General features: G+C 42.5%; 1 protein-coding gene across 1 annotated transcript in view; it reads right to left on the bottom strand.

Annotated features, from left to right (window-relative positions):
* Positions 1 to 14,495, bottom strand: part of pcdh17 (protocadherin 17) — a 56,075-nt gene extending 41,580 nt beyond the window's left edge. Inside the window, exons 1-2 of the mRNA XM_046390865.1 lie at positions 13,768 to 14,495; positions 10,192 to 12,993 (exon numbers count right to left, since the gene is read on the bottom strand). Coding sequence (XP_046246821.1) covers positions 10,192 to 12,687 — 2,496 coding nt within the window. The 5' untranslated portion in view covers positions 12,688 to 12,993; positions 13,768 to 14,495. The remainder of the gene's footprint in view (positions 1 to 10,191; positions 12,994 to 13,767) is intronic.
* Between the last annotated feature and the right edge of the window lie 289 nt (positions 14,496 to 14,784).

The following is a 14,784-nucleotide window of genomic DNA, read 5'->3' as shown; positions in this document are numbered from 1 at the left end:
AGTAAGACAGAAGCTGAGAGCTTGTGAACAAAAACATTAAAGAACAAAATTATTCCATTTGACTTGATGGAGAAAGAGCTGTTCCATAGATGAAAGGGTTTCAGATATTTCCCCAAAGCCCAGAACCAAGGCCAGGCACAGAGAAATAAGCGCACAAACACAGAATGCAGGCACACATACGTCTAATATTAGCACATGCATAAGTGCACACACACAAACACACACATGCAGAAATACACACACACACCTGCGTTTTCCTCTCTGTCTCTTTATGTGCACACCTACAAACCAGATGGACTATGTCTACTTTCTCTTCAAGGTCACCAATCTACTATATGAATTGGGTCGGAGGTATCAGAGAAAAGGTTGGGTGGGGGGGTGGAAGACAGAAGGGATACTGTCCATACACCTGGGTAAAAAACTGACAGGAAAGGCTTTAGGATAATGCCCCGTTGTCAAAACGGTGGACGCTAGTTCCTCTCAGTCTCTTTTAAGTGCGTCTATGGTGCATTAAGAATCTGTCAGAGCAGCTTTAGCATTAATCAGCTAGCCCACAGAAGAAACAATCACACATAATCTCAAGCTCTAAGCCCTGCTGACCTTCTCTTCAAATGCACAGATAAACTCCCCTTGAAACCCCAGTCATTTACAGACACACACAGGCCCGAGCTCCGGTGTTGGAAATTTTTTTCTGCCTGCTCTTGTTCCCTGTTGTCTATCTGATTGGTTCCTTCCACAGCAGCACCCATGTCTCTTCACCTGGGAGTACATCAGCTCAGCATGTCAGCGTGACCTCAAAGACAAGGCGTTTTAGACAATACGTGTGGCGAGATTGGCTGTATTACCCTATCAATCTGGAAAGAAGAGAAGAGAAGAGAAGAAAAGAGAAAGGAGGAAAAGCACAGAAGAGAAGAAAAGAGAAGATACACAAGGTTCATTCATCATCTCAGTAGTGTTGAGAGTGTATGAATAGCAAGATGTGTTCAGAGTTATCACTGAGCCAACGCTTCCATCGTGGTACTTCATTTATTAAGACTGCGCGCCGATCAATACGGCAGACATATACACTCTGTGCTGTTGACAAGATAATCTCATCATTATGAATTTGGCTTGGGTCGTCAGTAACATGAGCAATTGCAACGCTTATCTGAGATGACAAGAGCAGAGAGAAAGAAAGGGAATCCGAAAAAGGAGGAGAGTCAGAGTAAAGAGTGAAGGGAAGCAAGGAGCAGAGTGAGCGAGCATGAGTTCTTTGTGTTTTTTTGCTTTTTTTTTTTTTTTTTTTTAAACTAAGCAATGCTCAGAGGGATAGATAATGAAATACAGTATTTCAGTACCAAACACAGCAAAAATCAATAAGAAACGGAGCAAACCAGCAATTGATCTGAATGCTAAAGGATCCAAAAAGATTTCTCTCTAAGACTTAAACAGTGAGGGGCCAATTGGGTACTTCTGTGCAGTACAATAGAAAAAGATGAAACCGGCCAATATACCATTTTCAATACGCCATTAGCACTCAGCATCGCCACTGCTACCCTGAAGAGCAGACACAGTCAAACGTTTGATGACAAATCTTGTATGCCCACCACTCATGGTCCTTTTGTTTAGGCAATAACATCTGAGGGTGCCGACTCATTTGCCTCTGTTGACACGGACACGTAACAGCCACTCTAAAACGCAGTGGCTGTCAATTCCCTTCAGACACACACAGGGCTTTAGACATAAGAGTCAGATTTCAAACTGTGCTGCAAATATAAGCAGGAACTGAAGAGACAGTGGGACCTCTGCTATTAGAGCGTCGGACCTTCTCAGACACACATAAATGTGCAAACATACACTGGCAGGATTACACTGTTTAGAAAAATACTCCTCAAATTGCAAAGCAAACTATCGTTTCCAGATTGACCGACTGTAATGCACTCCAGTGGTTGCACGGGGGAGAAGGAGCCATTTTATAGAGGCTTGCTTTGATATGTAGTTACTTGAAATTAGAGCAAATGAGATGGTAGTCATGGTATGTCCCTCCAATCAATTAATCACATTACTCACAAAGCTGAAGAAGTGCTGAACTGTAGAAGGCAAGGACGAAGAGAGTGAGATTCAGGGTGAAAGGGATAAATCATTTCTTTTATACTAATGAGATAGAAGGTGAGAACAGACTCACATAACTCATTCTTTGAGCTGCTGCATGTTGTTTCTACAGCACATGCCTAGGGGGCACGGTAAAGGAAGATGTGGAAGAAATAAAAGCTCTCTCAGGTTGGACTTGTGCCAAGAAACGGCAGAACGGATTTCACTTTGTTTGACTTTGAAAGTGTTTGATTTACAGCAAGGAGATCCAGCTGCTGGCAGTTCAAAGAATACATCGCCACACCATGTGCGCTTGTGGTCTCCTCTGTGTGCTGTGCATCAGAGCACATTAGTCAGGTCACTTGCATGTTCATGTATGTATGTGTGTGTGTATATACATATATATATGTATGTATATAGCACACACACACATCACACACATACACCTATTGCTGCAGCTCCGGCACCATGCTGCTCAAAACATTATGTCTAAAGACCTCAGAAGGGATCTAAGAGCACTCAGGGGGCAGACGGCCCCTACAGGAAAGCCCATTCCAATCTGAGGGAACCAGCAAGGCTGGTGCTTCAGAGCACAGCTGGTGGTAGAACAGGTGCATGTGTGAGTGTGCACATACACATATACACACACACACACACACACACACACACCCACAGACATATAGATGCTGAATTTTGGATTCCTCCACTGTGAAGGTTATGTTTTGCTTTCTTGTTTGTGTGACCTCAGTTGATGCAAGGTTGGCACCTTGTGCTTGAGATGTTTGAGCACAATGCCAGCAGCAACAAAGTGAATTTTTCAAAATCCATTGGAGGCATGCACATATCTCTTCTTTTTCCTTCATAAAATGGCATGTATTGAAGTATATTAAAAGGAAAACACATTACAGTAAAAGGACAGTCAGGAACAAAGGTCTCTCTGTTGTAGGTGTGCAATTGCAATGCAACTGCTGCCATATTTCTGTGCAACTTGCAATTAGGTTGCCATACACCCAAGATAATATGGAATCAGGAACATACTGTATATTATGAGATTGTACCATATGGAAAAATTTGTGTATGTTTTGAAAAGGTTGGTGAATATATACAGCTCAAATCTGCTCCTAACAAGCTGTACATTTGCAGATTTCAAAGGCAGGCAGACCATAAGTGAAACAGTCCTGTTTGTGGGATTGAATACAAAGCAATTTGTACAGAATACAAAGCAATTTGTATTCAGTAGTATTTTTTGTTGCCCATGGTTAACTGTCAGAACTGAAGCAACATTCAGCAGGAGAGTAACACGTCCAAGCAGCCCAAGACCAGAGGACACAGAGTGGAATCGCTAAATTCTTGATACCTCAGACTTCCCTGTGGTCTGGGCAAACAACAGTGTGTGTACTACCTTTATTTGATCATACTGTATTCAGTCAGTCAGCCTCACCTAATAGAAGATAGCCTAATGCTGTAAGATAACACAAACCAATTGATCTTGCATAAAGCCACATTATGCAAGAATTGGTATTTTTTGCAATATGGTGCCTACATCTTCAGATTGCATTTCGGGGGCAGCTGTGACCTAGAGGTTGGAGAAGCGGCTTGTGGCCAGAGGGTCGCCGATTCGATTTACCACGGACTGGTATTAGCCGGCTCATGTGCCCTTGAGCAAGGCACTTAAACCCCCCGCCAAGTGCTCCATGGGCACGTGACAATGGCAGCCCACTGCTCCTGTGTGTTTCACTGCATGTTGCATGTGTGTGTTCAATCAGTGATGGGCGAAATGCAGAAAAGAATTTCGGTGCATGTAAAAATATACTGACAAATAAAGTTTAAAGTATTTTTTTTCACTTAGGTTATACACCACGATTAATTATGATCAAAAACAAATGAGTCGCTAACTTTGCAAACGCAGCCATACATCACGCAAGTGCAACAACACAAGACACAGCAAGCCATTTAACATAACTTAGTTACATAACTAGTCCAACAGAAATGAGGTCAGCTGTAAATCATTTGTTTTGCAGTCTTTTATTCCGCAAAGCTCTCACCAACAACCAAAACTTAGTCTGAGATTTACTCTTGTTTGGCATCTTACTTGGCCACTCTCTTTATACTTTTCAGCTCCTGTTTGCTTTGCTTTACAGTTAGAGGCAACCTTAGCAACAAGTTAAGTTGCATTTCATCGGTATAGCTGCTGGTGTGTGATGTTGTAAAGCTAGCGTACATCTCACACAAGATCACAGCCACTCACCCAAGTTACATACGTCAAGAACAAAGAATGTTGGGGATGCAATGACAGAGGCAACATACCCCTTATTTCAAGTCAGTGTACCACCAAAATGATTTTGAGGCTGTTATTTTAAGGTAAAAATACTTGCATAATGCTGCTTTAATCTACCAAAAGCTAGGCTAAACTATCCTTTATGGGAGGTTTTGGGCTGAAATTTTAAATGAGATTTGTTTTACAATACTCACACGTACATCTTACTGACTCTTTATTCCCTTTACATTTATGTTGAGAGTAGCAAACCTTGAAATGTATGCATAAAAAGCACAAAAGGATACATAAATGAAATGAAGTATCTGACACGTATGGAGAAAGACCCACCTAACCCCTCACTTGATTTATATCCCCTGGGGATGGGACTGCTGGGCAAGGTGTCCCTTATGTTTCAGCAGGGTCAGCAAAACAAAAACACACTGTCACACTAAGGAACAGCCACAACCAACATAGATGACGGTGAAAATAAACGTTCTTTGTAGCCTTGTAACAAAACAGAGAAGTACTTACTAAGTTTGATGAGAATGAGGACTTGATCTGAAACCGCTTAAAATGCCAGTTTGCCTATGGAAGGAAAGCCATGCTAACAGTGTTAATTGCTACTTAACAAAATGACATGATATTTGGAAGTTCAGGTGTCAGTAAAAGCGGCAGAGGATTCCTAATCATCCTCGTCCCCTCTATCACAGACACACTCATGCACACACAAACACACAGTAACTTGAGAGTGAATGTCCACTGACAATCCACAGTCTTATTATCGTGCCCATGTCATATCCAATAGGCTGCTTTCTATTGAACCAAGTAAATTGGTTTAATGTGTCCGGCCAGTCTGGCTATCGTGGAGGTCAACTTGTGTTCTCATATCCTGTCTCTTTCTCTACACTTGAAAAAAAACACCTTTGTTGCCCTGCTTTATTGGTCCAGGAGGTCTGTTAAAATAATGAAATTAAGCGTGTCCACACGAATACACAACAGCTGGATGAAAGTACTGCTAATAGCTGCACAATGAGATAAATACACTGTATCCATACATCTATCTACATGTATTCATTCATCTATTTCTGTCCACAGTTTGACTCTCCTGGAGGTTGTTTTAATTTACAGAAGGAAATGTGTATAGCGGTAGGCAAAGTCAGGGGACTGCATTTATATTTAATTATTCAGTAAGGTTACTTGGATTTTTTTGAGAACTTGCAATAAATAAAATATTCACTTTTACAGCTCTCTTCGATCTCAAACAAATTTTCTGGGAACAAGTAATATGTATTTTCAAATTAACTATTAATTGCGCAAATCTTTGAAGAATTTTCAGCCAAAGTCTGCTCAATGCTTTTCACGGAAACAGTGACCAAAGAAAACTTTAAATGTGAGGCTATAAGATAGAGACATCAGTGGTGTTCATTACAGTCACAGTAAATTTCCTCCTTCTGGATTACTACACTGATCTCCACTTGCTCTCATGCTGTGCGTCCTCACTTTGCAAACAGACTGAGACTGAAGAGTAAATGAAAGTTCAAATTTTGCTTATATCAGAAAGTAAGTTGCTTCTGTTCGAAAACAGTTTTTGCCCTCCTCTTCTCTGCATGTTCGCAAATATGTAGCCTGAGACCTCTGATGTTTATTGTGACATCTTCCGCTTCCCTCTGATTTGTTAAAGGTTATTATTTATTAATGAGAGAGGATGCAAATATAGCTTCTATTTTGTGCTGTGTATTACACTTCTGCTACAGCTTCAAGACATTCTAACACATTTGCACTGAAACAAATCTTTGTGCAAATTGAAATACAAGTAACAACAACTAATAAATGAAACACCATGACAAAATTTCTACGTTTTGTTGTGAGAGATAAAATAATTTACTGTTGTTCCCCTGGGCAACATTCTGTAGTCTGAAGGCACATCCTCTCAGTTCTATCTATCATATAAGCTTGGGGGAGATGAAGAAAAACTTCCTATTAATAATTCAGAATTTCAGCGTGTAGTATTATGTACAGTAGCAGCAGGTTTATTTGAGGAAATATGATCATACAGCCTAGGGGCATTTGATAATTTCTTTTCTTTTTTATGGACTAGAAGTCTCAAAGAAAACAAATCTGACCAAGTGGCCCAGAAGAGCTCAACTGGGGGACAAAAACACATAAATTAAAATGGCTTCTTGAACTCTCTCATTCCTTTAAATGGCTTGCATCTAGCTGCTGAGCTGTTCAGTCGTCTGCAAGCAGGCTTCGGTGCGTACAGGTTTACCAAACTCATTCCATGGAAAGCTCCAGAGGAAAGCAGTTATCTAAAGATGAACGGAGCGGGAGAGAAATGAAATAAAGACTGCTTTTCTATTCATTGCCTCAGTGGCCACTGAAGTGTGGGAGCAATTTCAATACAATATACAGCAGAGGCTTTGATAAGACATTTCAGAAGAATCCTTAAAAATAACCCAACCCCAGTTACATGTGCATCTGTGTGTTTGTGTACATGTGTGTGTGTGTTTCTAGGAGGAAGGGTGTTTCAAGGTTCGGACAAATGCAAGATTGTCCTGCTCATAAAAGAGAGGGGCTCTGTCACAGAGCCTGCCAGCTAAAGGCTTAAATAACATGCCTGGAATACACAATGATGTTACAACACATACACACACACACAGACACACAAAATCTCCCTAAATTATGCAGAGTAGGAACATTCCTGGAAGCATTCATTTTCAACATCTGCTTCAGCTACATTGTTGGCATGCACATGCTAAACCTAAACTGATCAAAGGAGTGAAAATTTTATCTCCAATATTGTATACATGCTGCTTGAATAATCACAGTCATACCTCCCGCCTGTTTTTTAGCTTTCTTTAAAATCACTCAATAGTGCGATAGCTGTCAGTCATTTTGAGAATTTATAATAAGCCAAAGTCCTTGGTTTATTGTGAACTAAAAGAAATCAGCCATTTTTTTTTCATTTATATGCAGCAAAGCTATGAAACAAAATGTAAGTATCACTGATTCAGTATCTGCATGGTAAATTCAGTCACTATTCTTCACAGAAACTGAGACAAAATACTGTAATACAGGCAGAAAATATTCTATATTTCATGTCTTTGTTACGTATTCATGTCTGACACGTTTCATCAGAGCAGCAGGAGACCAAGTGACAATGTCAAGTAAGCAGAGGCAAGAGGCCCCTCTCTTTTTGACACCTCAATGCCACCGTACACAAGGCAGAATGCCGCCACCTAAAGGCAGCCGTTATAGCCTTTCACACTCCCCCTTTGCCTCTGTACCACCTGCACCTTATTAACACGGATGGTCTCCCACAGAGACAGGATTCTGTTTAATTAGGGTTTCGTGGTGAATCAAATTACAACACTCCAAACTTATCAAAACAAATCAATATGATAAATTATGGGCCAATTAAAAGTAACGACAATGAGGGCAGCTTCTAGAAAAGGTAGCAGCAAAGCAGCAAACTTATGAAGCAGTCAGTGTGCCACAGCCTGGTGCGGCTGCTAAAGCTAAACATAATGTGGGACAAAATCCTCAAAGATATTCAAGACATAGTGGGCACAGGCTCACTCGTAGCAAATGACTGAAATCTGTTCTTCCTGAGCATTGAGAAATTTTGCAGCAGATTGGTTTTAACCTTGATTCCACACTAAGTAATTCCCTTCAACGCCTTAAGCGGAATTAGGCATCATTACGTATCTCTTATCCCAGGAATTCTCTTTAGAAATGAAATGAAGCTCTCCACTGGGCTGGATACTGGCACTGTGGTGACAATGATAAGGCCAGCAGAGCTCTGCTGAAATGTTCATATTATTCCGCTCTCCCAGCTAGAGACCAAACCCAGCTTGTCTGCCAGTGCACCACTATAAAACATCATTAGAGGCCGGCAGCGGTGTGGAAACAGACTGGGAGTTGCAGGCAGTTACAGTAGCCCTACTACGACAGCAGTACTAAGGTGCCCTTGTGAAATTGAGTGAGCAGACGATATGTTCTCCCGCTTTATCCATCTCTTTATTTATTTTTCCTATTTAGCCTCTCCTCCTATGGCAACTGTAGTGACAGATGGGTTGAAAGGCCTTGGGATCGATGGAAGGGGAATTCTGTCTTTGTTTCCTGACATTTTCCCCATAGCCACTCTTCTCTGACTCAGGTTACTTACTGTCCACACGAACAGAGAGAAGAGGCAGAAGCAGAGGAGAGGGAGGAAAGTGATACGCTTCTGTACAGCTGCTGAAGAAACTTAATGCCTCAGGCCATCTCCCTCTACACAGGTTTCTATTGAATAATACAACAGAGCACCATGCACGCCTGATGCGTCAAAGGGACCCTCTGTAAACAAGACGTTAAGGAATGTGTTGTTGCTACTCCTGCTTGTTTTCCCTTTGACACGGGGGAGAAAAAAGTGCACAAAATGAGAGTGTGACAGTCCCAAACAGTCTAATTCATCATCACTACATTAGCGGAGAAACAGCCTGCAAAATGGACCAGAAATTATTCTGTCCCTCTGATTAGGAAGCCTTAACGGTCATTTTACTGACCCTTGCCCTATGCAGCTGGCTCATAATAGAAGCAGGGCTGAGACTGAGAGTGGGAACAGCAGACAGTGGCCCTCCTCCCTGGTGGGAACACGTCACATCTGATCACACTCATCGTCACATCCATGTCCAGCACAAATAGTGGGATAGAAAAGACTGCACAAAGCCTAATCGAGAGACTAATGCTTAGTGTGCATTAGAATGTATATGGTAAGAATGCGATCTCCATTTGTGCCAAAAAGTAAGATCATGGGAATATATATATAATAACAATAAACGTAACTGAGGACTTTTATTATCTTATTATTCCTATCAAATTATACTGGGAAAACAAAATTTTTCAGGAAAAGGGCTAATTTTGCTACAACTGCCCGTTATCCCCAGCGTTACGTACCACTGTCTTAAATAAGCCTTAATCCTCGTCTGACACGACAGACTTTTAATGGGCTTAAGGCCAAAGACACAGAGAAGTTATCACGTTAGAGGCTTAGATACCCAAGTCCTCTGCACAGAGACTATAAAGTAGCTGTGAAAATAAGTACAATCTGCTAAGCTCTAGGAATTAAAATCGTTAGAATTAACCACAAAGAGTTTTAAAATTTTAAGACTAATAGGCTTGACAAGAAAAAGAAACAAGCATCTGTTTGGAGTAACCTTACTCTCATAATACAACATTACAGCTGTTGTTAGTTGTGTACAGGTCTTAATAAAATAGCTTAATAATCTTAATGGCATTTAAGATAAGAGAAGATAGTCTTTATGGTCACTGCACAGTCATCCATACAATCTAATTTACAGGTAAGTATAGTTTTTTTTTGTTTTTGTTTTTTTTTTTTTGGTTTTAAATCTAGTCATCAGATTAGGACATGAAAATGTCTGTGGCATAATTACGTTGTTTAAAATTGAACTGGTCCTAAAAACACACAAGCACATACCTGCTTATAGCTCAGCCACAGGCTCTAAACTCTTTATTCCAGAGAAATGAAATGACAGTGATTGAGTGGTTAATGAAAAATTTCTACATGAAAACTGATTTCAAAAGCCTGCCGTGACATATTTCGAGCACAACTGATTTGTGTTGATGTCACTGGCTCTGTTTTATGAGAACACCAGAATGACTGTTTAATCCTTCTAATGCTCAGCCCTCCCTCTTTTCTCTCTGTGATCCTGGGCCTCTCTGCCTTTGCTTGTCCTTATCTTCTATTTCTTTTGTTTTACAAACAAGGGGCAAGCGTCGATATAGGAAATGTGAGCTTCCTGTGGGTTGTGACGTGAAAATGGTCGCAGAACAGTGAAGGAGGAGAGTGCAATTTCCCTTACCTGTATGATGGACATGCGGTTAGTAGGTGTGTCTGTAGTGCTGGTGACTGGGCCTGTGAAGCTGGTGTGGCATCCCACGTGGCCTTGGGGAACGCTGAGGTTATTGGCAGTGGGCTTGAGGTACATGACCTCTGACCTTGGTGAGCTGAGTGGCAGGCGTGTCTGGTAGTCAAAGTACATGGGAGAGGTGGCCAAGGAAGGGCTGCTTACCACATTCATCACATTCATGGCATCCCGCTCCTCCACCTCGCTCTGCACCAGCATGATGTCGTTCTTGTTAATCTTCTTCTTCTTGCCTTTCCCCAGCTGAGGGTGCGAGTACTCTGCAATGCGACAATTATAGGTACGGATTTCCTTGTTTTCCCGCTTGCACTTGATCGCTATGGCCACCATAGCGGCTAGAAGCATGATGGATATGATGCTTAACGTTACAATAAGAGGCAGGGACATGTCCCAGTTCTGATTGTCCTTTGTTCGAGGCAGTCCATCAGGAGGACGTCCGTCAGAGGCCTTGATGATGAGTCTGGCGGCAGCAGTCAGGGTTGGCTTGCCGTGGTCTGATACTTTGATGATCAGCTCCACAATGGGGCTCACATCATCCCAGAACGGGTGGGCTGTTCGCACCTCCCCAGTCACTGGATCAATCTCAAAAAGGTGCTCCTCATTGCCGTCTGAGATCTCATAGGTGAGCCTTCCACTTTCACCGTAGTCATTGTCCACTGCCCTAACTGTGGTGACAATATAGCCAACACCAACATTACGTGGCACGTGGATTTCAGCTGTGTCATTTAGAAGTATGGGCAGAACTATGACAGGGATGTTGTCATTCACATCGAGAACACTGATGCGCACTGTTGTGTTGCTCTCCAGGTGAGGAGATCCGGCATCTTTAGCAAGAACCTTGAAGTCGAAATACTTTATTTGCTCATAGTTAAAAGATCGCACTGCATAGATGGCTCCATTGGCTGCGTTCACGTTAACATAGGTGTTGACATCACCACCGCTCACATTGGAGTTGATTATGCTGTAGTACACAGTGCCGTTCTGGCCAAGGTCAGGGTCATGTGCCAGAACTGAACCTAGGTACTCCCCTGGGATGTTGTTTTCAGGTATCTGAAGAAGGTAAACTGACTTTGTAAAGCGAGGAACATTGTCGTTTTCATCCAGAATCTTTACAGTGAAGGATTTTGTGGAGTTTAGAGGAGGAATACCGTTGTCTTTGGCCACAATGGTGACATTGTACTCATCCTGCACCTCTCTGTCCAAGGGCCTATCTGTCACCACTGTGTAGAAGTTATCATAGGTCTCCTCAAGTTTGAAAGGGACATTACCCAGTACTCTGCACTGAAGCTGCCCATTTCTGCCAGAGTCCTTGTCTGTGACACGGACCAGAGCAATGACAGTGCCTGGAGGTGCTGCCTCACTGATGGCTCCCTGTCTCACAGACACAAAGCCTATAGATGGCCAGTTATCATTCCTGTCAAGCACTTTAACAGTGACTTTACAATGGCCTGGGATTGGATTGGGACCTAGATCCTTTGCCTGGACATCAATCTCAATAACAGGGCTCTCTTCATAGTCAATTTCACCCTGAATTTTTATCACACCTGTTCTTGAATCTATGGAGAAGAGCTCCCGGATTCTCTCTGGGGCATAGCCACTAAAAGAATAGACTATTTGCCCGTTGTTGCCCTCATCAGGATCTGTAGCGTTTAAGTCAATCAGGACTTTACCGGGAGGGGAATTTTCAGGAATTTCCACAACGTAAGATGGCTGATCAAACACAGGACTGTTATCATTGGAATCAATAACTTTAACATTTATCTGCATGGTACCTGACCTAGGATATTCCCCCCCATCAGTGGCTGACAAAATAAGGGTGTGATGGCTTCGTTCTTCTCGGTCCAATGGTCGCTGAATAACTAATTCTGGGAATTTAGTCCCGTCCCCACGAGATTTTACCTCCAAGGAAAAGAGATTGTAGTCGTCGCGTGTTATTTGATAGGTTTTCAGGCCATTTTCCCCTGCATCTGGGTCATGCGCGCTGGTCAGGGGAAAGCGTGTCCCTGGCACAGCATTTTCAGAAATGTCAATATCAATCTGATCCGAGGGGAAAGTGGGTGAGTTGTCATTAATGTCCTGAATATCTATTTTGATCATGCAGATCTCCTTGTCATTGGCAAACACCTCCATGGAGAGCTGGCACTTGGGGTTTCTTTTACACAACGTTTCCCTGTCAATGCGCTGCTTTGTGTACAACAGTCCGCTTTGGGGATCCACGTCGATAAGATGCGGAGCTGAGTTCTCCAGCACCCTGAAGTTGGCTTTCTTACCCTGTCCTGCCTGTCCAGTCTGTTCAGGTCCGAGTCTGGCATCTTTGGCAATGTTCCCAATCACTGTCCCTGGACCCTGTTCCTCTGGGACAGAGTAATTCAAGTTTTTCAGTGTCAGGGCATGAGCCCACAAGAGGAGGAAAAAGAAAATAGAAAGATACATCCCCACTCCGTAAAAGCTGCTATAGTCTCTGATGTATTTATGCCTCCTTTGACCTGTTGATATTTTGTTCAAATTTGGTATTTCTATTATTCAGGATCAAATAAAGAGTTCTGTTCATCATGTGAGGCCTTGGCGTTTGTCTTTGTGGATTGTCTTTGCTCTGTCTCTCTCTTTCTCTGCCTCTTCCAGCAATCCGTGGTGCCGAACACCTAATTTATATTCAGCTGAGCGCCCAGACTCATCTGAGCAATAATCGCGATCAAGTCTCCAAACAGAATAGTCATTGTAAGTATTCACTCATACCACCTAAGAAGGAAAGCAGAAAATATGTACTTGTTATAATGTATAATTGGCAATCAGTCACACAAATAAAAATAGAATATGCTACATTATAGACATTCTGCCAGTAGGACATCAGATCCAACATTGAGCCAAAAATGATACAAGGCTCATGTGTAATTCATCTCCACAATTATGGGGGAAGCTTGTCAATTAGTTAACCTTGGAAAGACACTCGGCAGCAGCCCTGATAGGATATGATTCTCCTTGTAGCTTACTTACTACATGCGTTATTATAAACACGACATTCAAAATCCAGTTTTTAATCTCTCTCTAATGTAGAATGCACGACCTGACCCTATGGTAATAATGGCCCATTCACACATTATGAAAATGCTGACTGAAAATGTACTAGGGCAACTTTAATAATGGTAACACTGCAGGCGTACAACTGAAGATGTGCTATTGTGGCCGCTATTTGAATAAGTGTGTATAAAATGAGCCTCTTACACGCATTAACCAATCCGTATAATCCGGATATTCACAATGAGCCTTATAAAAATTCGGAAATGAGCTGCCAACATCTCAGCACAGCCGTGTAATTCTCTCCACTGATGCTCTCTGTCTCTCTCTCTCTCTCTCTGCAAGATTCAACGGTCCATGGGAGAAGCTGTTGCATCCGCAAGCAAAGGGATGATTGTGAAATAACCGTTTGGAAATGAGCAACAGACAGCGCTTCCAGTGGGAAATTACACAACAGGAGAGACTTAAAAGAACATAAAAGACAATGCGGAAACTTACCAAAAGAAACTGCTGTTAATAGTCCAAAAATATAACTGTGAAAATCAAAACAGTCAGTTCCAGCAGGGTTCAGGGAGAGTTTCATCCCCAAAGCACTTCAGAAGGTACCACCCGTATCCTCTTTCCCCTCTGTGTGCTGGGGGGGGGGAGAAAAGCCGCAAGCCCCGACGCACACGCAGGCTACAGTGCAGCGCAGTGGAAATAAAAAAAAAAAAAAAAAGAAAAGAGCTGGAGAAAAGTATGACTGTAATGTCAATGAGCTGAAGTCCTCTCCGCTGTCTGATTAGGATGCAGCGGATCGCCTTCTGCCTGCAGTGAGTCACCGTTCTTCAGGAAGGAAAACTGTTCAGAGAAATACTCTATGAGGAGGACAAAAAATCCAGATGTGTAGCAAGGTACATCCAAAGTGGACACTTTAAAAGGCGATCACCGCTTCCCCCCTCCGTCCGAAACAGCGCTGAGTGACTGATTCCCGGTGAGGCATTTTGTCCTTGTCCGCCGTCCCCGTAAAAGTCCACGGAGAGAGACAGCTGCTGAGGAGGCGGTCAGTAACAACTCCGCAATCTGGCACAAGTCTCTCCGTGGCCGTGTCCGGGGGGGAAAAAAGGCTGATTTTCTAGGATATGTAAACACTGTCGTTATTTAGTATTTTCAGCACGTAAGACAACCCTAAGCACACACAACGCTTCCTCTCACTGACTGAACTCCGGACACCGCATGGTGCATTAAACATTGTCGCTACTCCTCTGGCAGCCAATGAATTTGAAGAGGTGGAGAGAGAAGGAGGGATTCAAAAGCCGCTTTGGGTACAGACTACAAATGATTGGTGGTTCGTAGCTCACCGGTGGCGCATCTGTGTTTTTTCAAATATCACACTTTCATTGTTGTTTACAATAAAGGAAACCGTGCAGTTACACAGCCTTGCCAAGAGACTTGAGCGCCAGGATGAAGTCGTTTTGTAATTTCAGTTAAACCGTCGTTCAAAAGCGGACAATGGGATTCAAATTCAGAGAAATC

This window comes from Scatophagus argus, chromosome 1 (genome assembly GCF_020382885.2).
Source record: "Scatophagus argus isolate fScaArg1 chromosome 1, fScaArg1.pri, whole genome shotgun sequence".
In the NCBI taxonomy this organism is placed as follows: domain Eukaryota; kingdom Metazoa; phylum Chordata; class Actinopteri; family Scatophagidae; genus Scatophagus; species Scatophagus argus.
Note: the sequence above shows the minus strand (reverse complement) of the source record. Positions and strands in the feature narration are given on the sequence as shown.